Source organism: Chinchilla lanigera, unplaced genomic scaffold (assembly GCF_000276665.1).
Source record: "Chinchilla lanigera isolate Chin_1 unplaced genomic scaffold, ChiLan1.0 scaffold00080, whole genome shotgun sequence".
Classification (NCBI taxonomy): domain Eukaryota; kingdom Metazoa; phylum Chordata; class Mammalia; order Rodentia; family Chinchillidae; genus Chinchilla; species Chinchilla lanigera.
In genome coordinates, this window is record NW_004955481.1 from 3,146,535 (window position 1) to 3,169,907 (window position 23,373).

General features: G+C 35.0%; 1 protein-coding gene across 3 annotated transcripts in view; it reads right to left on the reverse strand.

Annotated features, from left to right (window-relative positions):
- Positions 1-23,373, reverse strand: part of Nsrp1 (nuclear speckle splicing regulatory protein 1) — a 50,052-nt gene that overhangs the window by 4,526 nt on the left and 22,153 nt on the right. For all 3 annotated transcript variants that reach the window (XM_005402665.2, XM_005402666.2, XM_013503523.1), the window contains 3 exons: positions 4,345-4,401; positions 1,789-1,917; positions 732-939 (listed from right to left, as the gene is read on the reverse strand). In XM_005402665.2, the coding sequence (XP_005402722.1) occupies positions 732-939; positions 1,789-1,917; positions 4,345-4,401 (394 nt within the window). The remainder of the gene's footprint in view (positions 1-731; positions 940-1,788; positions 1,918-4,344; positions 4,402-23,373) is intronic.

Genomic DNA, 23,373 nt, shown 5'->3' on the forward strand with positions numbered 1-23,373 from the left:
CGGTTCCCGGTACAAAAAAAAAAAAAAAAAAAAAAAAAAAAAAAACAAAAACAAGATGAAGAACACTTGCCCACTAAATTACTTGTAAGTTTATGTACTACTGAGGAAGTGATCATGGACAGAAAGCACTAAAGTAAAGCATTAAGATATTCTTTAGCCTCTGCACATGTGTCATATTTATTCTTTTTTCAATTAATGTTACTCATCTTCTAACCACCTAGTTGATCTCCTTGAGTAGTGGTGAGGTTGTCATCCCCAAAACTGAAGAGTTTAAAGTTACATTTATACTGTTTCTGACAAATGTTATAGTGTTATATATAACTTGTAATTTTTTACATTTGGAATCATGTTCTAAGGCAACAACTTCTAATGACCATAGTGAAATAAAAAGAGAGCTAAGTGAAAAGTCCACCAGAAATAATAGTTATTGAAGAGTTCAACTGTGTGTTCACTTAAAATCTCCTTTGTTCTTTTTTTTGTTTTTTTTTTCTGGTACTGGGAATTGAACTCACGACCTCGTACTTGCCAAGCAGGCACTGTGCCGCTGAACTAAATCCCCAGCCCCCTCCTTTGTTTTATACTACTACATGGTACCTTTTATCTGGTATTTTGAAATGATACACATAAATTATGATTACAATATTATAACCCAAAAGCTCAGTGCCAGAACAAATGGCTATTGATAGGGTAAGAATTCTGGTTTTCCTGTACTTTTTTGCCTCCCATTTTACCTTCTAGTGCAGCAGCCCTCCTTTCCCTTTCTTCTTCTTCAGCTCTTTCTTGCAGTTTTTTTTTATAAGCAGATGTCACAAATGCCTCTTTATCATCAAATTCTCCTTTTTCCATTTCTCGTTCTTTCTGTATTTTCTTTTCCATTCTTTTTTCCTGTTCCTTTTTTCTGATCTCAACTGCTTTTAGTAAGTTGTGGATATACTTGGGCTAGAAGAAAAATAGAGTATTTAGGAGAGGCTCAAAAATAATAGTTATAATTCTTAAAAAGACTTTATTAGTACAGAAATGGCTACCCCAAACAGTACTGTCATCTTCTCAGCAAGATTAGTATTAAAACTGTTTTCAATAAAAATTTAAGCATAGCACTGAGAGAAATCTATAGTACTATTTTACAAATGATCAAATAAAACATTTTTCTCAGTTTCCTCACCCTGTCATTATCTTAATTCAATAAATAAATGAATCATAAAAGTTCCTACTAGTTTTTCACATTAGCAGAAATATGTTAATAGTAGCTTTAATCCTACATCCTCACTCTCCTAGTAGATAATATATTGCAGAGATCCTCACAATTAGTTGGTGCTTATGAAAGAACAAGAGTCATAAAAAGAAAATTTGAACTTATTTCAATACCCACCCCCATAATTTTTTTCAAAAAGTAGTATCATGGTAGGTATAGGCAAGTAATTCAGTTACTAGCTAGGAAGCAAAAGAAAACTGAGAGGATAATAAAACATACATTAATATGTACAAGGCATTAGCAGTATAAATTTGGAACATAAAATTTATAAGGAAAATAAAAAAAAAATTTATAGAGCAGTAAGATCATTCAACTAACTACTGTTAGGATATTATACATAAGGCTTCCTTGGTCCTAAAATCCAATCTATAATCTGAAACTGGAGACTCCTCACATATTTCAAATACTTTATCAACATTTGGACGCAGGATTACTGCATGTTTTTAGCTTTTTCTCCAATGATTCTCATCTCGCAATAAAATTAAGATACAAAATACATGTCAAAGTCAAGGAAAGTTCATTATTTTGCCACCAACCTTTCTATCTTTTCCCGAAAGTAATTTAGGATTACTTTCCTCCTTCTTCTTCTGCATCTCATCATAAATGCTGTCATATTCGTATACAGTGGAATCTTCTGCAAGGGCCTTCTGCATCTCCAGTTTGGTCTTTTAAAAATAAGTTTAAAAAATATGAACCAGTCAACAGAGAGCATCAAAAGTCCATGTATAGTTTATTCAGAAAGGTTCATGAATTAGAAAAATATCACAAAAATTACATAAATCACATTCTAGATAGAAAAATATATATGTAAATTCTGGTGCTAGGCTGCCTAGGTTTGAATCTGGCTCTACAATTACCACTTACACAATCTGGGCAAGCCTGTTTAGTGCTTTTTGTGCCTTAATTTTCTTCAGCTAAAGAAGTGAGGCTAGCTGGATGTGGTGGTGTACTCCTGTAATCCCAGTACTCTGGAAGGCTGAAACAAAAGCATTTCAAGTTCAAACACAGCCTCAACAAACAGTGAGACTGTCTCAAAATAAAAAGAGCTAGGAATGTAGCTCAGTGTGAATGTCCTTGTTTAATCATTACTACAATCAATCCATCAATAAATTATCCATATGAAAAGTACTAAGGTATGACAGAGAAACATTTAATCTTGGTTTTAAGATAGCTGTATTTTTCTTTTTTTTCAGTGCTAGGGATTGAACCTAGGACTCTGATGCAAGCACTCTACCACTGAGCTACATCTCTCACCTCTTTATCACTTTTTTTTACCATCTCAGTAGTTGGGATTGAACCCAGGGCAGTCACATTGACTTATATATCCTTAGCTCGCTCTTTATTTTGAGATAGAATCTTGTTAATCCTTAGGCTGTCTAGGCTGGGCTTAAACTTGTGATCCGTCTGCTTCAGCTTCCCAAAGTACAGGGATTACAGGAGTGCACCACAACATTCAGGTCGTACCACACAGAATTTCACTGTCCAGTTTAGGCTGGCTTTGAATGCACTTTGAAGCCCAGGCTGGCCTTGAATCTGTAGGATCCTCCTGCGTTAGCCTAAGTGCTGGGTGTACAAGCGTGTGCCACTACACCTGCTCATATCACCCTTTATAAGGTGTGAAATAAAATGTTTAGTTTTAGAATGTATAATGGTAGAAAACACTTGGTAGGTAGTAGCTCAATGGTAGTGTACCCGAGTTCAATCCCTAGTCCCCAGTATTTGATCAAAATCTGGACATTAAAAAAAAAAATTTTTCAATAGCCATTCATTCATTTGTACTGGGAACCAAACTCAGGCAGGTGCTGTGCTGCTGAGCTATATCCCCGGCCCTGTAATTTACTAATTTAAAAAGTGGTGCATGCCTATAATCCCAGAACTTGGGAGGCTGAGGCAGGAGGATTGCTGTGAGTGGGTGCAGCCCAGCCTAAATTACATAGCAAGACCCTGTCTCAAAAAAGAAAAAAAAAAAGTAGTTTTATAACAGCAGTCAGGTGAAGTTCTCAGCTTTTATTTATGTTACTTCTACCTTCCGCATTCTTTGACCTTTCTTTCAAACTCTGACAGCACATTCTGTACTACAACACCTAACTCTTAATGATATGCTTGATGTTTTTAATTTGAAACTGTTTCACAAATCTGAGCCTCTTGCCTCAGCTTGTAAGTTGCTAAGTAGACTGCATACTTTAACTTTTTCTTGAATTTCTACATTGCCCAATACAGTGTGGAACTCAAAAATGATCCTTTTAAAATGAAAGGGTGACAATGTGGGAGGCTGAGGCAGGAAGATCATAGTTCAAGCCCAGCCTGGGTAACTTAGCAAGACCCTCTATCAAAATAAAAAAGAAAAAAGGCCTGGTGTCATTATAAAGGCCCTGGGTTCGATTCTCAGTATCAAGAAAAAAAAAATTTAGAAAACCTCAGGCCTAGTACTATAATTAGTTATGTCACGATAAGTAGTAGTTTTTCCTTTCTGAAGTTGAGATTACTTAATCAGGACCATGAACATACCTGTGAGAATCCTAAAACATTATGTATGTAAAAAGTCCTAGGAAACACTAGGTTCTTGTAGTAACCTTTCCTAGTAGGTGAATGTAAGATAATTATAAAACCACAAAACCTTTTCTCCTTCTGTCACACACACACACACACACACACGCACACGCACACGCACACGCACACGCACACGAGGGCAGCCATATAGACCAAATAAGTTCACAAATAGGAATTTAATAACTAATAACAATAAATGAAAGAAGTCACTATGTGAAAGCAGAGATGATTTAATCTACAGCCAGCAATAAAGAGCTAATTCTTGGCTAGGAATGCAGCATGTATGAGGCCCTGGGTTCAATCCTCAGCCACTCTCCCTTTCCAAAAGCTAATTCTTTTATTCTTCAGTGTGACAGGAAAAAATCTCTAATTCATATAAATCAAGAAAGATTTTTACAGAAAAACAATGGTCAAAATAAAATTATTTTACTATACATATGTACTTTGCTTTGGTCTATGCACCCATATAATACCAAAACTGATACTTAAAAATATGAGCTGAAATACTTCACCAAAACACATACTTCAGTCATCCACCTTACCTGTTTCATGGCCTGCTTCTTTGCAGCTTCCCTCTGAAGACTTTCACTCACGGAGGTCTGTAAAACAGAAAAATGCTATAGTTGTCAAAATTTATTTAAAATTTCTTTTTTAATATTCTGATTAGTAACTGGTTACTTATAATTAAAAGTGGCAAGATAATATGAAGTTAGTATCTTCAAGGTCCTGTCCCTAAACTTTATGTAACAAATGAATATTCACTGTTATTTATCAGAATAGACCAAGGTGTAAAATAAAATAGAATGGGCACAGTAAAAAAGTAAGGAAACACAGATTTTTAGTCTCAACTTCCTAAGTCATTCAACCTCTATGATTTTAACTTGTTTTGTGTACACATGTATGGGTGTATGAGCATATGGTACATGAGGGAAGCCTGGATTAGATAATCTTTCAAGTGTCTTCCAACACCAGTATAAGTCTTAGCAACAAAAAGCCCATATTAATATTTACCACTGATTATAGAATATGAAGCTTTTGGTTTATACATAAGGCTTATAGGCATCAAGAATTATCTGTGGTTATAATCATTCAAAAAATATGTACTAAAAAGCCTTTAAAACCAGGTGGGTCTTAGTCTAAGTCCTGAGGATAGTGTAAAAGCAAAACCAGTATCTATTGTTGAGAAATAAATGGCTTGAAACAGATGACAAATAACTAAAGAGATAATTATAACCTCAATGCGATAACAGAGAACCTGTCCCTAAAGACAAATCAAAACAAATAAACAAAAAAATGGCTCAATGTAAAGGCCCTGGGTTCAATCCCCAATACAAAATGAAACAAAAAACCAACAGCGTTCTTGTATAGCAATAATAAACCCACCAAGAAAGAAATTAGAAAATCCCATTCATAATAGCTTCAAAAAAATTAAGTACCTAAAAATCAAACTAACTAGGAGATGAAAGATGTCTATAAAGAAAATTACAGAACTCTAAGGAAAGAAATTACAGAGGACATCAGAAAATGAAGACATACCTTATTCTTACATTGGAAAAATATTGTGAAAATGGCATATTACCAAAAGCAATGTATAGATTTAATGCAATCTCTATTAGGATACAAAATATTCTTTAAAGAACTAGTAAAACACTAAAATCTATACAGAATCAGTAAAAACCCAGAATAGTCAAAACAATCCCAAGCAAAAAACAAAAACAAAACCACAAAGTATTTTGAATAATGGATTCAGTATTATAAAGCTATAGTAACAAAACAACATGATACTGGCTCAAAAACAGACATGCAGACCAATGGAACAGAACAGAAGACACAGAAATAAGCCCCCTGCACCTACAGCCATTTGGCTTTTGACAAAGGGGCCAAACACATACCTCAGAGAAAATATGGCATCTTTAACAAATGGTGTTGGGAAAATTGGGTATCTATTTGCATAAACTAGATCCCTATTTTTCACTCTGTACTACAATCAAATCAAGCTGTGCATGGTGGTGCACATCTTAAACCCAGAAGGCTGAGGCAGGAGCACTGTCAAAAGTTCAAGGTCAGTTTGGGCTACACAGTGAGTTCAAAGCCAGCCTGAACTACAGTGAGACACTGTCTTAAAAAAGAAAGAAAAAACCCTTAAATCAAAATGCATCAAAGACCTATATACAAAAACAGAGCTCAACACTTCAAGCCACAGGCACAGGCAAAAATTTCCTGAGTAGAATTCCAATAGCACAGGAAATGATACCAAGAGTCAACAAATGAGATTAACCAAATTAAAATGCTTTTTCTAGCGTAGAAAACAATGAACAGTGAAGAGACAATCCATAGAATGGGAAAGAAATTTTGCTAACTAGTCATCTGATAGAGGACTACTATCTGGAATATATAAAGAATTCAACAAAACTAACCTCTCAAAAGAAATGATCCAAATAAAAAAATAGGCAAATGAACTAAACAGACACTTCTCAAGAGAAGAACAAAGGGACATTAAGTATATAAAACTATCTCAACATCTAGCCATTAGAGAAGTGCAAATCAAAACAACCTTGAGGTTCCATCCTATCCTAGTCAGAATAGCTATCATCAGGAACACAAAAAACAATGAACACTGGCAAGGATCGGGAGGGAGCCCTCCTACATTGTTGATGGGAATATAAGGTAGTAAATGCACTATGGAAATCAGTCTAGAGATTACCTCAAAAAACTAGAAATACCTTTTGGCCCAACTATTCTTGAAAAATTAAAGACATCATACTATTGTGATACACACACACACACACCCCCCCATGTTTATAGTAGTGCAATTAAGAACAGCTTATCTTTGGAAGCAGTGAGATGCCCTCCAACAGGTGAATGAATAAAGAAAACACACACACACACACAAAATGGAATGTTAATCATAAATAAAAATAAAATCATCATTTGCAGGACAATGGATTGAACTTGAGAAACAATCACAGTAAGTAAAATAAGGTAGGTTCAAAGTTGAATATTGCACGTTCTTGCTTATATGAAAAACCTAAAATATAAATAAATGATAAATAAAAATAAAGATAATAGGAAACTACAATAGTACACTCCTACATATGGGGGAAATAAAGGAATCAGAAAGTAAAAGGATCAAAAATGGTTAAGATACGTTATATGCATGTACCAATTCCCCCAAATGAACATTACTTCTCTGTATTATTGACATGCACTAAAACAAAGCAAGAAGTATGACATTATCTGACTTCAAAACTTACCACAAAGCAACTGTAAACTAGCATGGTTCTGGCATAAAAACAGATACATAAACAAATGAAACAGACTAGAGAATCTAGATATTAACCCATACATCTACAACTAACTGATCTCTAACAATATACTAAGAACATGGAAGAACAGTCTTTTTATTTTTAATAAATAGTGCTGGGAAAATTGAATATCCACATGCAGAGGAATGAATTAGACCCATCTGTCTCACCATATTAAAAAAAAAACAATTTAAAATGGATTCAAGATTTGGCCATTGGTCTCACTAAAAAGAAAAAGCAATTAATTAAAAACTTAAACATAAGATGTAAAGTTATAAAACTACTAGAAGAAAACATAGGTGCTTTAGGACACTGACATAAGTGAAGGTGTTTTACTCAGGAGGCTGAGATAGGAGGATCACGGTGAGTTGAGGCCAGCCTGGGCTACAAACTGAGTTCAGGGGCAGCCAGAACTGCGTAGAAATCTTGTCTCAAAAAGACAAAGACAAACAAATAAACAAAAGTAAGGGTATTTTGGATAAGATTCCAAAGGCACAGGAAACAAAAATGAACAAAGAGAATTAAATCAAACTAAAAAGTTTCCGTATAGCAAAGGAAACAATTAACAGAGTGAAGATATAGCCAACTTGTAGAATGGGAAAAAACATTTGTACACTATACATTTGATAACAGATTAATATCCAGAACTCAAAAGCAAAAAACAAAAACAAGTAAAATCTCCAAATAATCTCTACATTTAAAAAGAAGCAATAAACCTAAACAGACAATTCTTAAAAGAAGCTATACAAAATGGCTAGCAGATCTGTGGAAAAATGCTCAGCTTCACTAATCATCAGAGAAATGCAAATCAAAATTACAATGAAGGCTGGTCATGGTGGCCAGTCTGGGCTACAAAGTGAGTTCAAGGCCAGCCTGAACGGTGTAGCAAAACTGTCAAAAAGACAAAAGCAAAACAAAAAAATCCCCCAAACTACAATGAAACAGCATCTCAATCTAGAGTGGCTACTAGCTAAATGGCAAATAAGTTCTGGTGAGAACGGGAAAAGGAACAGTACAGTAACTACAGACAATGACACTGTACTGTATATTTTGTTTGGATATATACCCAGTAGTGAGATTATCTGTACTCTCATGTTTATTGAAGCACTATTCATAGTAGCCAATGGAAAGAAGAAAAATGTGGTAGCACCATATGCATGTGCACACATGTGCACGTACACACATACACAGAATACTACTGAGCCATAAAAAGGATGAAATCTTGTCACTTATGATAACATGAAAGTAACTAAAAGTCATATTAAGTGAAATAACCAGGCACAGAAGGTTAAATACATGATCTCACTTATATATGGAATCCAAAAATGCTGATCTCTTAAGTAAGATTAGTGGTTACCACATACTGGGAAGAAGTAAATGGGATGGAGAGATGGAAAAAGGTTGGTCAATGTGTATTACAGTTTGATAGGAGAAGTTACAGTGTTCTACTGCACAGTAGGGTAACTAGAGACAATGATACTGTACTATTTCAAAAAAGCCTGAGGAAAGGACTTTAAATATTTCCACCACTAAGAAAAAATGTTTGAGGCAGATATGTTTATCTAATTTGAACATCACAATGTATACATGTATCAAAACACATGAATACCCCATAAGTATATATACCCTTTACGTGTGAAATTAAATGAAAAAAAAAAAAAAAAAAAAAAAAACCCGTATGACCTAGCAATCTGGCATGGGACATATCTCATAAGGAAATTAAATAATCACCTTGTACAGGTATCTTCACTCCCATATTTATCACAGCATTATCCATAAAAGCCAAGACATGGAAACGACCCAAGTGTCTACTGATGCACAAATGGACAAAGAAACTGGAATTATTATTCACTCTTTAAAAAGGATATCCTGCCATTTGTCTCAAAATGGATGAGCCTGGAGGACAGTATGCTAAGTCTGCCAAACTTAGAAAAGTAATGCGTGGTCATTTACACTGCAAAAATTTAAAAAAATATATACAGAGTGATAGAGGAGACAACGCAGGCATGAGAGTAAGTTACGGTGTTCTACTGCTCAGTAAGCGGGTGGGGAGATATAGGCCAAAGGATACAAAGTATCACATCTACAGATGTAGAAATGCAAGTCTATAAATCTAATGTACATGAAGATTATAATTAATAAAAAACTTTAAATGGTATTCATGCCACAAAAACAAACATGGTAACTGGAGATGTAGTTCAGTAGTAGGGTGCTTGCTTGGCATGTGCAAAGCACTGGGTTCAATCCCAACATTCCATCAACAACTATACAGAGTAACCATGTGAGATGGTATGCTAATTTGCTTTAGTCTATGTATTCCCTAATGGTATAATGTTTACCTTTAACATGTATAATAAAATTTATTTTTTATAAAAAGTATCCAGCTTTGTGACTACACTAAAGAACACTGAACGATATGCCTTAAGAATATACTTTATGGTTAGGAATTATACCTTAAAAAATACAGCTGCTGATAAATTTATTTTTAATCCATGCAGCATATATGGCAGCAGGCATAGGTGGGGTAGATCTATATTTTCCTCTCAATTTTGCTGTGAACCTACTGCTAAAAAATCTAATCAATAATTATATGTACACATATATAAAATTTTCAGCCTTCAGATTGTAGTACTCTAGTCTACAGCCATACTACCCTGAACATGCCCAATCCCACCTGATTTCAGAAGCTAAGCTGGGTTGGGCTTGGTTAGTACTTGGGAAGATTATAGTACTCTAGTCTATTGTTATTTTCAATTGTATAGCACCAATAATTGGCAATTTTTCCCTCAAGACAACAAAACAGAACAAAACAAACCTAGTTCCCTATGACTATAAAAATAAACAATACATAAAGGTCATATAAATAACAGAACATACATTTAGTAAGTCAAAGCAGCATATAGGCAAAGAACTGAAGACATTTTTAGGTAATAGCAAACTGACTCTGACCAGAGGAAAGATCCACAAAAATAATGAGACCAACTAATACTTACTGGGCTAAGTGCTGTTAAGTATATTACTTGTGTATTACATATAAGTCAATCTGAATTTCCGTAACTGATAGGACAATTTCACTCATTAGAGTATCACTTTTTTCCGTCCTGAGAATCAAACCCAGGGCCTTACACATGCTAGGGCAAATGCTCTATCACTGAGCTAACCCTAGACTATCAATTTTAAACACTAAAATATTTCTAATTCTTAAAAAATTAATTTCTTAGGGGATTCTCCATATGTTGCCCAGTCTGATTTCAAACTTGTGAATCTTCCCACCTCAGGCTCCCAAGCAGCTGGAATGAAAGGGGTATGTCAGCCCTGCTCCCAAAGTATTTTATACCTTCTTTCTAATTGTAGTGGTAACTCTGTACTAATTGTTAATTGGTTCCAGGAGGCAAGAGGAGCACCAAATTGTTTTGGTTAGAAAGGGTAATGAGTCACAAAGCAACTGACACTGACAAATTCTAGCTGGGGTATTGAGTACCAAACAAATGATGAATAAATACCAGGACAAAATGTTTATATCAAGATGCATTTAGTGCCAAATTCAGTAACTTTCAAAGCACTCATACCAGGTTAGGACTGTAGTATGAAAGAAATGTATTTTTCTTGGGTTAGGCATGTAGCTTAATGGTAGAGTGTTTGTCTAGCATGGGCAAGGCCCTAGGCTTGATCATCAACAATGCAAGTGGGGTTGCGGGAGTGGATGTATGACACAGAGACAGAGAGGTAGACAGGGAGGGAGGGTAGATGGGGAGGGAGGGAGGGAGAGAGAGAGAGAGAGAGGTGGGGAGAGAGAGAAACTCCCATCATATTATTAACTTCTGTAGAGTTCTGTACTGCATAGTATAAAGAAAAAATACAAAATAATTGTCACAAGATAGGTCTGGGAACTCTGGCTGAGTTAACTTCTCTATGTTATTCCAGGTTATATTAACTTTTGATGTTCAGTTTCCTGATACTTAATAGCACCTACTTCACAAAGTTATTTTAAAGATGAAATGTGATGATATGTAGAAAGCACTCAGTAAGCATCTGATTCAAAGGGTCAGCTACCAATTATTGTTATAATTATACTCATGTTTAACACAGGGCTTCCTCAAAACCCACCCTACGAAATACAAAACAAGGGGGAGGGTGGTGCAAGGAGATGACAGGGAGGGGTAAAAATGATCAAAACATGCTACATGCATGTACGAATCTGTCAAAAAGGAAACCTATTAATAATATATACTGTATAACCAATATGCACCAATAAAAAAAGATGTGAAATAAAAGCCAAACAAATTTATGGCAAAATGAGAAGACATACTCCCAAATTTATCCAAAAGGAATGGTGTATTTTTACATCAACTTTTTAAGATGTTTCCAGATTCTTCTTCACTGTCTTTCAAGAATGACCCAAAAGATGTTTACTACGTTAAATAGAACATTTCAAAGTGAAGGGAAAAAAAACACGGGAGTTGGGTTAAAGGTATTGTTTACCATACACTGAGGCCCTGTGTTTGATCCTCAGCAGCACAAAAAGAAAAGCAAAAGCAAAAACACAGGGTTTAAGAAAAGTTTATATTTAAACAAGTTTAATTTAGCTTATGAGAAAACTGAAGCTGCAGCTTTCTCTTGGAGTACTATTACTAAGGCAGAAAGACATACAAACTATATTCCACTTCACAGTATATTATACATTTTGAGGAAGTTGCAAAGAAATGTGTAGGGAAGTACAACACCCTTCACTTCTCCCAATGTTAACATTTTGTAAAAATAAATATAATATTAATACCAGGAAATGACACTGGCATACCCAAAGACTTTGCCAGTAATATAAGCACACACTTGTAAGTGTGAGTACAGCTTAGTGTTATTTTATAACATATGTAGCTTTTCTGTAACCACCATCACCATCCAAAATAACTGTACCAACATTACATGACATCGGTACTTGAACCAGCAACACCCATCCTTTCTCCCCCTTCCTCAATCCTGGCAACCACTAATCTGTTTTCTCTCTATATATAATTATGTTTCGCAAATGTTAAATAAATGGAACCACGCGGTACGTACCTTTTTGAGCCTGGCTTTTTTTTTTTTCACTTAGTGTTACTTTCAAGGAAACACATTTTGCTTATTACAGATACTGGATATAGCTTATTACAGATATAGCTCAAAGGTAGAAACACTTCAGTTTTTGCCACAAAACCCTAGTCTACATACCTAAGAAAAATATAGCTGTTAAAAGACTAGGTTTAAACAGGACCAATCCATGCAGTATCACACAATTAATTAATTCCAAAATTTTGGAATGTAAAGGTGCCTTCTTTAAAACTACAAATTATTAGTTTTAAATTTAGGAAGACAGAAATAACTTCCTGTAAGAGGTGCTGAAGAAAAATTTTTGACTTACAAAACTAGGGTCAAATGGAAGTGTTTTTACTGTTCTCAAAGCACAAAAAGCATGCAGACTTAGATTGTCTACCAAACATCTTAGGGAACTACTTTTTCAAAAACCTGAAAATTGGGGCTGGGGATTTAGCTCAGCGGCAAAAGCGCCTGCCTGGCATGTGCAAGGTCATGAGTTCGGTTCCCGGTACCGGAGAAAAACCAAAAAAAAAAAAAAAAAAAACAACAAAAAAACAAAAACCTGAAAATTGTTTGCAAATGTTTTAACCAAATTCAGCAAACATGTTTTGAGAGCCTACTATGTGTATGCAACACTTACATGCTACAAAAAGTTTATCATCTAGGGCTAGAGGTATAGCTCTGTGGCAGAATGCATGTTCCTTAGTATCATGGGGAAAAAAGAGGAAGTATACTTGTATAATAATCTAGTGGGAAAGGAGCCATACTAGCGCAACATTTCAATACTTTAGAAGTTAGTAGGTTTTGATTAAACTTAATTTCAAACAGTAACGAAGCTGAGTGTGAGGGCGCATGCCTGTAATCCCAGCACTCTGGAAGGCTAAAGGAGGAAGATTTCAAGTTCAAGCTCAGCCTCGGAAATTCAGGGAGAACCTGTCTCAAAAAGGGATGGGGATGAAACTCAGTGTGAAGGCCTGAATTCCATCCCCAGTACAAACAAAAAAAAGACGACAAAAAGAAATGAACAACATACAAAAAAGGGATAAACTACTGTTTCTGTTTGTACTAATAACACATACACTATTATAAGGATTAAAGATATGCTCAAGAATAGGTACCATTAAGTTGCAGAATGAAGATGAACACTGCAACTGGGTTTTCTTTTCTTTCTCCACTGTTCAATTTTGACAGAAAATTATTTAATCAATCTAATGTTTATTTCAGTGAATTGTAGTCAGATTTGGGTCTAACAGGGAGACTTTAAAACAAAACAAACTCGTCAGTGCAGACAAATAGAAGGCAAAGTACATGACTGTGTGCTTTTCATATCTCACTGAATATATTTTGGTGGGTTGCCCTTTGGCTGTGATGACTAGAAGAGAAATAGCTCTCTAAGGATTGAAATTCATTCACCAAGAAACAGAATACAATCTAACAGAGTACAAAAAATTACAGATACTCAGGTCATTGTTTATATTATTAAATTACCTTTCTTTAGTCAAAAAATACAATAAAATAAAATACGAAAACCCAGATAAACTAGATTTCATCAAAATTAAAACTGCTTCAAGGGACATTAACAAAAAAGTGAGAATCAGAGATTGAGAGAAAATATTAGCAATAATATGTGTTTGGTGACTTATGTCCCAGAGAAAGAATTCTTACAACTCAACAACAAAGATAAGCCAAGTAAAAAATGGACAAAAAAGTTGGACACAAAGGTATTCAAATGGCCAATGAGTAAATGAAAAGATCTCTGTTCAACATCATTAGGGAAAGGTAAACTGAATCACAACTGGAGATACTACTTACCTAATTCTATGGCTATTATTTTTAAAAAGTAACAAATGGCAATAAAGATGTACAGATGGGACTTCTCAATTGGGAATCAACAATTTTAGATGGCAACTTAAGCTTATTCCTCTGTGAAGCTAGTAAGACAAAAATAATAATAAAATATAATCTAAGGTTTTTTGGTTATAACACAATAAAACTAGGAATTTTTAATAATAAAAAGAGCAACAAAATTGTCTTTAAAAGAAAACAAACCAAGTCCATTCATTTAGAACTAAAAGCCATACTTTTAAATCTTTAGGCTAAAGAAAAGGCCAAGCTGGGTGTGGTGGTGCACGCCTATAATCCCAGCACTTGGGAGGCTGAGGCAGGAGGATCATTGCGAGTTTGAGTCTAGCCCGGGCTACAAAGTGAGCTCAAGGCCAGCCTGAACTCCAGAGCAAGACCCTGTCTCAAAAAGACATTAAAAAAAACCAAAACAAAACAAAGAAACCCAAACCCAGCCCCCAAAAGCCAACAAAAAGAAAAAGCCAGAAAGGAAATTACAAAATATTTATAAAGGTGTAACAATGAAACTATTCATTGTTATATTGTTTTGTTTTAAACTATTCAAGGTAAAACTTGTAAGACACAGCTACAACAGTTCTCAAAAAGAAATCTGTAAGGCTGGAGGTGTAGCTCTGTGATAGATTAAGTAATGTGATAAATAGCATGTACAAGGCCCTGGATTTAATTTTCAGCATTGTTAAAAAAAACAAAACAAAAAAACCCTATTTACCTATCTATGTGTTTTCATGAAAATAAGACTGAAGGTCAGAAAAACATGTGCAGAATATCCTCAATAAACAAAAAAGAAGGGCCGGGTTGATGGCTCAGCAGCATAGCGCCTGCCTGGCAAGTGCAAGGTCCTGAGTTCGATTCCTGTTACCAAAAAACAAAACAAAAAACAAAGGAAACAATAAAGATATGTGATAGGATAAAAAATATAGTACAGTGAATGTTTAAATTTATTATAGTAAAAGACACACTGCCATGACTCTATGTCAAAATACTCCTTACTTCAGACACACTCCACTGCTCTTGACGCTTTCTTAAGCAGTTGTGGGAGTGCTGTGCTGTTGTGGCTGCCCTGAATTGATTCAACATGTTTAACCTTTCACAGTCATTTTCACCTTGGGGAAGAGTCAGAATCACACAGTGCCAGATCCAGTGAATAAGGTGGGTGAGGACACATTGTAAAGCTTTTGATAAAAACTGCTGTACATGTTCTAAACAAATTCAGGACATCAAGGCAGCCACAAGAAGAGACTCACAAAAGAGGACTTCCAGAACCACTTTCAGAAAGTGGTAATAAGCAAAGGGGAGCATTTTGAGTGAGACTGATGACAATCTGTCTTGCAATAATTTTTTTGAAAAAGTACACTATACTTTTTGATCAGTCCTTTGTAGGCAGAAGTCAAATAGAAAATAAATCAACAAAACCCTAAAATCAAAAAGCTGGTTCTTTGAAAATATTGGTACAGAAGCTTCTGGCAACTTTGCAGAACAGTTAAGAGATGCAAATGACAGATGAAAGATAGATACATTTTCTTAAGATTGGTTCAAAGGAAAAAAAAAAAAAAAAAGATTGGTTCAAGGACTTGAATAGACCAACAACCACAAAGACATCCGCTCCCGAAGAGGTCTACTGACAGTTTACGGGTTTAATTCCACTGAACTTTTAAGGAGCAAATAATTCTTGTTTTCTAAATTATACTTAGAATATGAAAGCATACATATTCAAAACAACACAATATAATTCAAAATGATATATACACATTAAAGCATCTTATTAAACACATGACAGTATGTCTAAAGAGGATGAAAAAGGGGACGGAGGTGAAGAGAAAAATTAATAAGTAGATAAAACTCTTATGCAGGCTAATGATTTGAGTGTGCCTTGAAATGAATAAAGCTTTCTGTATGTTTCAAAAAAATTTACCACAAGCAGCAGTTACTTCCTTCTTCAAAGCTCTATCACAGATTACAGTTCCAGAAGAAAATAAGTAGCTATTTCCATAAAAACATATGGGTGTGTGTGTATAATGTATTGAAAGATACCATTATGAAATAACAATCTTAACTGCTTTGGGTGATAATTTCTCTGAGATAAAAAGATGTAACAAAAAGTAGGGTAAACCATAAAGGGAATGGACAAAGAAGGGCAACTTTGGATTGCTTACTGTATTTCTCTAATCTATACAGTGGATGATACTGATTAAAGAGGGAAAAAAAATCATATTTTTAATATCCTGTATCAATAAAAATAGTGGTACAAAAACAAATGTTTATAAGCTTTAGTGAAAACATATATACTAGAAGTCAGTATCTTCCAATTATTCTTTAGTTCACCAGTATCACAAAAACTCTAAATTTGTTAGAAACTTATTTTCAAAAGGAACATCACTGTACCATGTTGGCCAAAACTAGCACAAGCACACTTACAATGAAGAGTCAAAGGTCTTATGATCCCTCCCCATATACGCCAAATTTTAATGAAATACACTTAGTAATGTATTTTTTTCCTGAAGACAAGCAATAGTTTGGCACCTAATATATAATCACAATGACCAAGTCAGGTGTGCAACACCCCCAGTACAGACTTTATTATAGTTCAGTTATAAATACACAATCTCTTGACATTGAAGATGTAGTTCTTGCAGATAAAGCCCAGAGGCAGGAAATGAATCTCCTTCCAAATGCTGCTCCTTATCTTTAAAGTAACCTAAAATTATTACTAAACTAATAAAGTAATTTTGTTTCAGAAAGTGATTTGATCTATCTTATTTTGAGCTTCTGATAAATCCGAGAGTAAGCTGGGGGATTATTGCTTTTTGTCTGACTATACACACTGAAACACAACATGAAAATAAAAGGAAAACTTTTAAAAATGATTTTTATGGTAAAGGTGGAACAGGTAATATTAAAGCCTATCAGTATATGAAGATGTGCATGACTTTAAAAAAATAGAAAACTGACTTTATTATTTAATGTATAGCAAATTTGGAAATAAAACATTTACTATCTTCTAAGTAGAAAGTCAGTTAAATGGTATCAGTAAAAGGGATGCAATAATAGTACATACACACCAAATGAAATAATATTAAAATATAATTATGAATATTACTGTTTTATTTATGGAATTTCTCTAATACAATGGTCCCTAGCCAGTGGCCTCAACCCACATTGGAAATCAAGATTTTATTAAAGGTCACAAAAAGGCCAGGCTACCAAATATGACTATAAAACACCAAGCGGGATAGATATAGCACAGGAAACTTTCAGACAATTAATGATTAATGATAGTAATTACTACACACAGAGAAGATATTATTGTACTAATATAGTAATATTTATTGCATTTTTACTATGTATCATATACTACAGGTGTTTAATATAATTTTTAATTTATAAAAAAGTAAGATATAGAGATTTTTAAAAACTTTTTTGGGGGGCAGGGCGTGTTGAGACAGCTCACTATGTGGTTCGGGCTGGCCCTGAACTTACTATGTGGCCACCCACGCTGGCCTCGAACTTTAGGCAATCCTCCTGCCTCAGCCTCACAAATGCTGGGATTATATGCATGTGCCACCACACCTGGTGAATTTTTTTTTAAATGTGGGAACTGAGACTAAAAGAAATTAAACAACTTGTCCAGGATCTTAAAGCCAGGAAAGCAGTATAAGTTCTTTTTTTTTTTTTTTTGGTTTTGGTTTTTCTCCGGTACCGGGAACTGAACTCACGACCTTGTGCTTGCCAGGCAGGCGCTTTGCCGCTGAGCTAAATCCCCAGCCCCCGGAAAGCAGTATAAGTTCTGGTTCTAGCTGGCAAATTATTACATGCCGCAGCTTCCTTGTCTTCCTAATCTAATAACCATGCTAGAAAAAAGGGAGTACACTCAGTGAACTGGAAAACCCAGAGGATGAGTGCTAGAAAAGGTGTAATAGTTCCAAAGGTACATGTTCTTATGTAAGGGATATAAAGTGCAGAAAAAGATAGAAGAAGATAGGCTAATGGGATTTTGCAAGTAAAGCAGTGATGCAGATGTAGTCATACTGCCTTCTTTTGCAGAAGCAAGTTAACAGTTTTCATTTCTGCTCTTAGTTACAAACAGTCAATACAGGGTTGTGAATCAGAACAGTGCCTCAGATGACTGGGATGGGGACACCCAGGAAGAACTGAAACTTTGCTTAGACATGTGGCAGGAAACTAAAAGTGCCTAATGACAAGCCTAAGCCTCCCCTATAACTAGGCAACAGTAAGAAATAAAGAGTTGGCCTAGCTCTCATGTACAAATATGAACAAAACCAAAATCTTCAATCAGTTGTTGATCATCAATAAAATGAATCATAAAACTTACTAACTGGAAGAACTCACTCCACTGAATATGGACCATCTACTGAGTCTAAATAGAGCCTGTTGAAATATCAGAAAACCAAGCAGAAGGAGAAAGATTCCAATAACATTGGTGAAGGTAACTAGAAGTACAGATTTAAAAGGAAGAATCAGAGAGATACCAGATCTCTCCTTCTCTCAGAAAATTTTAAATCTGGAATTCTGTATGTGGCCAAACTATCTTTCAAGTGTGAAGGCAAAATAAAAATATCTGCAGATGTGTAAGAATTTGAAGATTACCTCCTATAATTTCTAAAAGGCTTGAGAATATACTATTCAGGTGTAAAATAAAGAAGTAGGATGCAGAAAGCAACAGCGAACCAATAAAACTGCCTAACCAGCCATCATTTTAAAAATAATATTAACAACTAAAATCTTGGATGCAGTGAGAGGCTGGGAACCTGTCACTGGGCAGTTTTCTGCAGCCTAGGGAAAGTTCCTAGAGGCAAAGAGAATAGAAACAGCAGAGGGAAATGAAAACATGCTGGTAAAAAAACCAAAACTAAACAAACAAAACATGCTGGCTTATCCAAAGGAGGATTTAATTATTCCAAATAATCAGAATAATGTAAGTTTAATTTCTGTGTTAAAGTTTTAGGAGTAACATTAAACACAATACAATTTAAGTAAAACTCCCAGGAAAGAGGGTAAAATGGAAAACCCACTTTCATAACAACAAAGACTTGATACAGTACATATAAGAAAAGGAAAATAAGAAATTTAGATGTTTAATAACAGTTTCAAAATATATAAAAACAAAACTTATTAAAGAGAAAGAGCCGAGGGTGGGCTCAGTGGTACAGCACTTGCCTCATGTGCCTTTGCTGAAAGGAGGGAAGGGGAGGGGAAGACAAGAGGAAGGGGAAAAGAGAAGGGAAGAAAAAGCAAAGAAGAGATGAAGAAAATGAATTCAATCATAACCATAATGTAAATTACCACATCACTTTCAGGAAATATCAAATAGACAACAAAATAAGAACATACACAGATTTGAATAATAGCCGGGTGTGGTGGCACACCCTTGCAATCCCACCACTCGGGAGGCTGAGGCAGGGAGATCCCTGTAAGTTTGAGGCCAGCATGGACTACACAGTGAGTTCAGGGTTGCCGGAACTACATAGCAAGACCTTGTCTCAAAAAAAAAAAAAGTAGACTTAAATAATAGAAGTAAGTTTTTACAAGGGATACAAATTCAAATTGCTTTCAGGACCAGAAAATATAGCAGGAAGAAATAAAAAAAGTCTGGCTAATTAAAGAGTGTATGTTCCATCTAAAGATATCAACAATTTTTATAGTCTGAAAGACACTCATGACAACTGACTTGCCATAAGAAAAGAGTAAGTGAATGCACAAATATATACTCATATATTCAAATAGTAATTTAAAGAAAACAAAGGTTAATTTCAAATACACATGAGTAAGTCACAACTCTGATCATGTGTTAAGACACTATGGAAGTAACAAGTAACAATTACAAACAGCAGAAGTCACATGGGCCACAAAAGAAAAAAATAAATAAGACTTTATCAAAATTAAAAACTTGTGCACCAAGCTGAGTGTAGTGGCGCACGCCTGTAACCCCAGCACTGGGTGACTGAGGCAGGAGAATCACTGTGAGTTGAAGAAGGCCAGCCTGAACTGCACAGTGAGATCCTGTCGCAAAAAGACAAAACACCAACCAACAAACCAACTAAAAAACCACCTAAAACAAAACAAAAAAACTTGTGCACCCAGAGGATACTACCACTAGAGTGAAAAGGCAACCCACAGACTGGGGAAAAAAAAATATGTGTAAATCTTATATCGATAATGGACTGATACCCAGAATAAAGAACCCAACAACACAAAAAACACTGACTAAAAAATGGGCAAAAGCTTCAGATATTTCTCCAAAGATATATACAAATGGCCAATACACATTAAAAAGATGTTCTACATGAACGGTCATTAGGGAAATATAAATTAAAACCACAACAAGATGCCACCACAGGAAGGCTATTATCAAAAAAGTATCAAGTGGCACAAGAAGAGGACAAAATTGAACCCCTGTGAACAGCTAGTAGGAATGTACAATGAGACAGCCACTGTGTTGGCTTCTCAAAACATAAACATTCCCCAGTTACTCATTTAATTATGATATGATTCAGCAATTCCACTAGAGCATATATATACTCAAAAGAATTGAAGGCAAAAAAATCAAATGGAGACTTGTACACCCATATTCACAGCAACATCATTCACAATAGCCAAAAGGTAGAAATGACTCACATGTCCACAGATGAACAGATAAAATGTGAAAACTGCATATACAATGAAGGAAAATTCTGACACACATTACAACATGGACTAACCTTGAAAACATTATGAAATGAAATAAGCCACTGCAAAAGATAAATATTGTATGATTCTACTTGTGTAAGGTATCTGGAGTAGTCAAATTCCTAGACAGAAGGTAGAATGATGCTTGCTAGGGTTTGGGTGGGGAAGGGGAAATGGGTAGTTATTGTTTAATGAGTACAGAAGTTTAGTTTGGGAAGTTTTTGTTGTTGCTCTGTCTTGTTGCTTTGTGGTACTGGGGACTGAACTTAGGCCTCATAGGTCCTAGGCAAGCACTGTGCCACTGAGCTACATCCCCAGCCCTTGGGAAAACTTACAAAACAGAACAGTGGTGATAATTTAACAACAATGTGAATGTATTTAATGCCCCTGAACTACACATTTACAAATGGTTAAATGATAAATTGTATAATATATATATTTTACAATTAAATAGCAAGTAAAATGTAATATAAGAAATGTATTCTTATACAAAGAATATATGCAGACCAAATGGGATTTATCCTAGTATTTAAGAGTAGTTTTCCTTTAGAAAAATCAATGTAATTCAAAATAGTAACAAATGCTAAAAAGATGACAAAATTTCAATGCTTAATAAAATTTTTTGGCTATTAGAGTAATTGGTCAATTTTCACTAATTTATGTGCTAATAAACAATACCAAAATTTTATGATTTATAACAGAGATTTATTTACTACTCATGATACATGTCTACTGCGGATGGTTGCAGTTTCAAATGGCCTTCACTCTTCAACAGAGGATGAAAGCACATTTCCTTATTCACAATACACTAGTCAAAACAAGAAAAAAGCAATGACTTAGGCCAATCACTTAAAAGTGTGCTCAGATATAGCACATTATCACTTTCATTCACACTCCATTAGCTATAAGCAATTCTCATGGCTAAACCTGGTATCAATAAGGAAAGTATACTCTCCCAAAAGAAGGAGCACCTGATTGAAGGATTTTAAGTGATGGACTCAGTAGAGAGGATCACCCACTAATTCTAAATAAGATTTGCGCTGGTAATGATAAATCTGTAAGCGGGAAATACCTTTAATTTGTAAAAGAGTATTTACTATGAATATAAAATGAATAGCACACTCAGTGTGAAACATTAGAAATATTTTCATAAGGTCAGATACAGACAAGGATATCTGCTATCTCCACTATGTTTCAACAAATATTCTGGAGTAGTTCTAGCCAATGCAACTAGACCAGAAAAAGAAAGCAACACTAAAATCTAAAAATAGTATGATTAACTATCTATAAAATACACAGCTATTAAAATGGGTCATTTCATGTCAGTGGGGAAAACGCTGGTAGCTGGTAGTTCTCAATTCTAGATTACTGTATTAGTTTTCCAGTTGCTGGGACACAATAACCAACATCCACAACTTAAAGAAGAGATTTAACTTAGCTCATGACTTCAGGGGACTCAGTACACAGCTGGCAGGCTCCAAGGTAAGAACATTATGGCAGAGTAAAGCTGCTTAGTTCATGGCAGCCAAGAGTCAGAGGAGGGGAACAGCACCAGAGCAGAAAAAGCAAGGGACCAGACACAGTACCCAAGGTCTTGCCTCCGTGACGTGCCCATTCATACCCAGAAGAATGTTCTACCATCCCATGAGCAGCTCCCTAGTCAATCAAATTGACATGATCAAGATTAAAAAGAAGTACTTGTTAATGCCCCTTATCTATACTAAAATAAATGCACTAACATAAACCAACACATACTTTTTAGAAGTTATACATATATACTGGGTATGGTGGTACTCACCTGTAATCCCACCACCCTCGGAGACTGAGGCAAGTTTGAGCCCAAACTGGTCAACTTAGTGAGACCCTGTCTCAACATAAAAAAAATAAACTGGGGACGTAGCTTAGTACAAAAGCTCCGAGTTCATTCCACAGTGCAAAAAAAAAGGGGGAGCGGGAAGTAACTTATACTATGATAACATATACTGTGTTTCAATATATAAATGTACATTCACACTAGTATTAAGTGGTCAAAGGCTTCCATCATTATGCAGAAGCATTTTAATCACCAGTAATGCTGTAAATACAAATGCTGACTGAAGAACTGGTGACAAAAAAAACCCAAGAAACTGATACAATTTTCTTAAATGGTGAACAAACCTTCATAAAATTCTATAAACAAAAACAAAATATAATCTTTCCTCAACTGTCAAATTAGGAGGAAATTTAGCATTACATTTTGCCATGAAAAAACATGTTTATTTTATTAAAATATTTAATAAAACACACAAAATCTACTGTGTATTTCTATGTAAAAAGAACTTGGGACCTATGCTGATAAAAATCAAAAGCAACTTGCCAGGCATGGTGGCCCACAACTATCTCAGCATTTGGGAGGCTGGGATAGGTGGATCACCGCGAGTTTGAGGCCACCCTGGGTTATATAGTTAACTCAAGACCAGCCTGAACTATATAAAGAGATCTTTGTCTCAAAAAAAAAATTTTTTTTCCCACTTATATGCATGTTCAGAAATTTTACCAATAAGGATAAGGACCAGGAGATGCAAACCACTGTAACTACCACCTCTGGCTCATATTAAAACTTGCTTCTAAAATCTATTCTCTAAAACTCTTAAAAAGTCAGTGAAC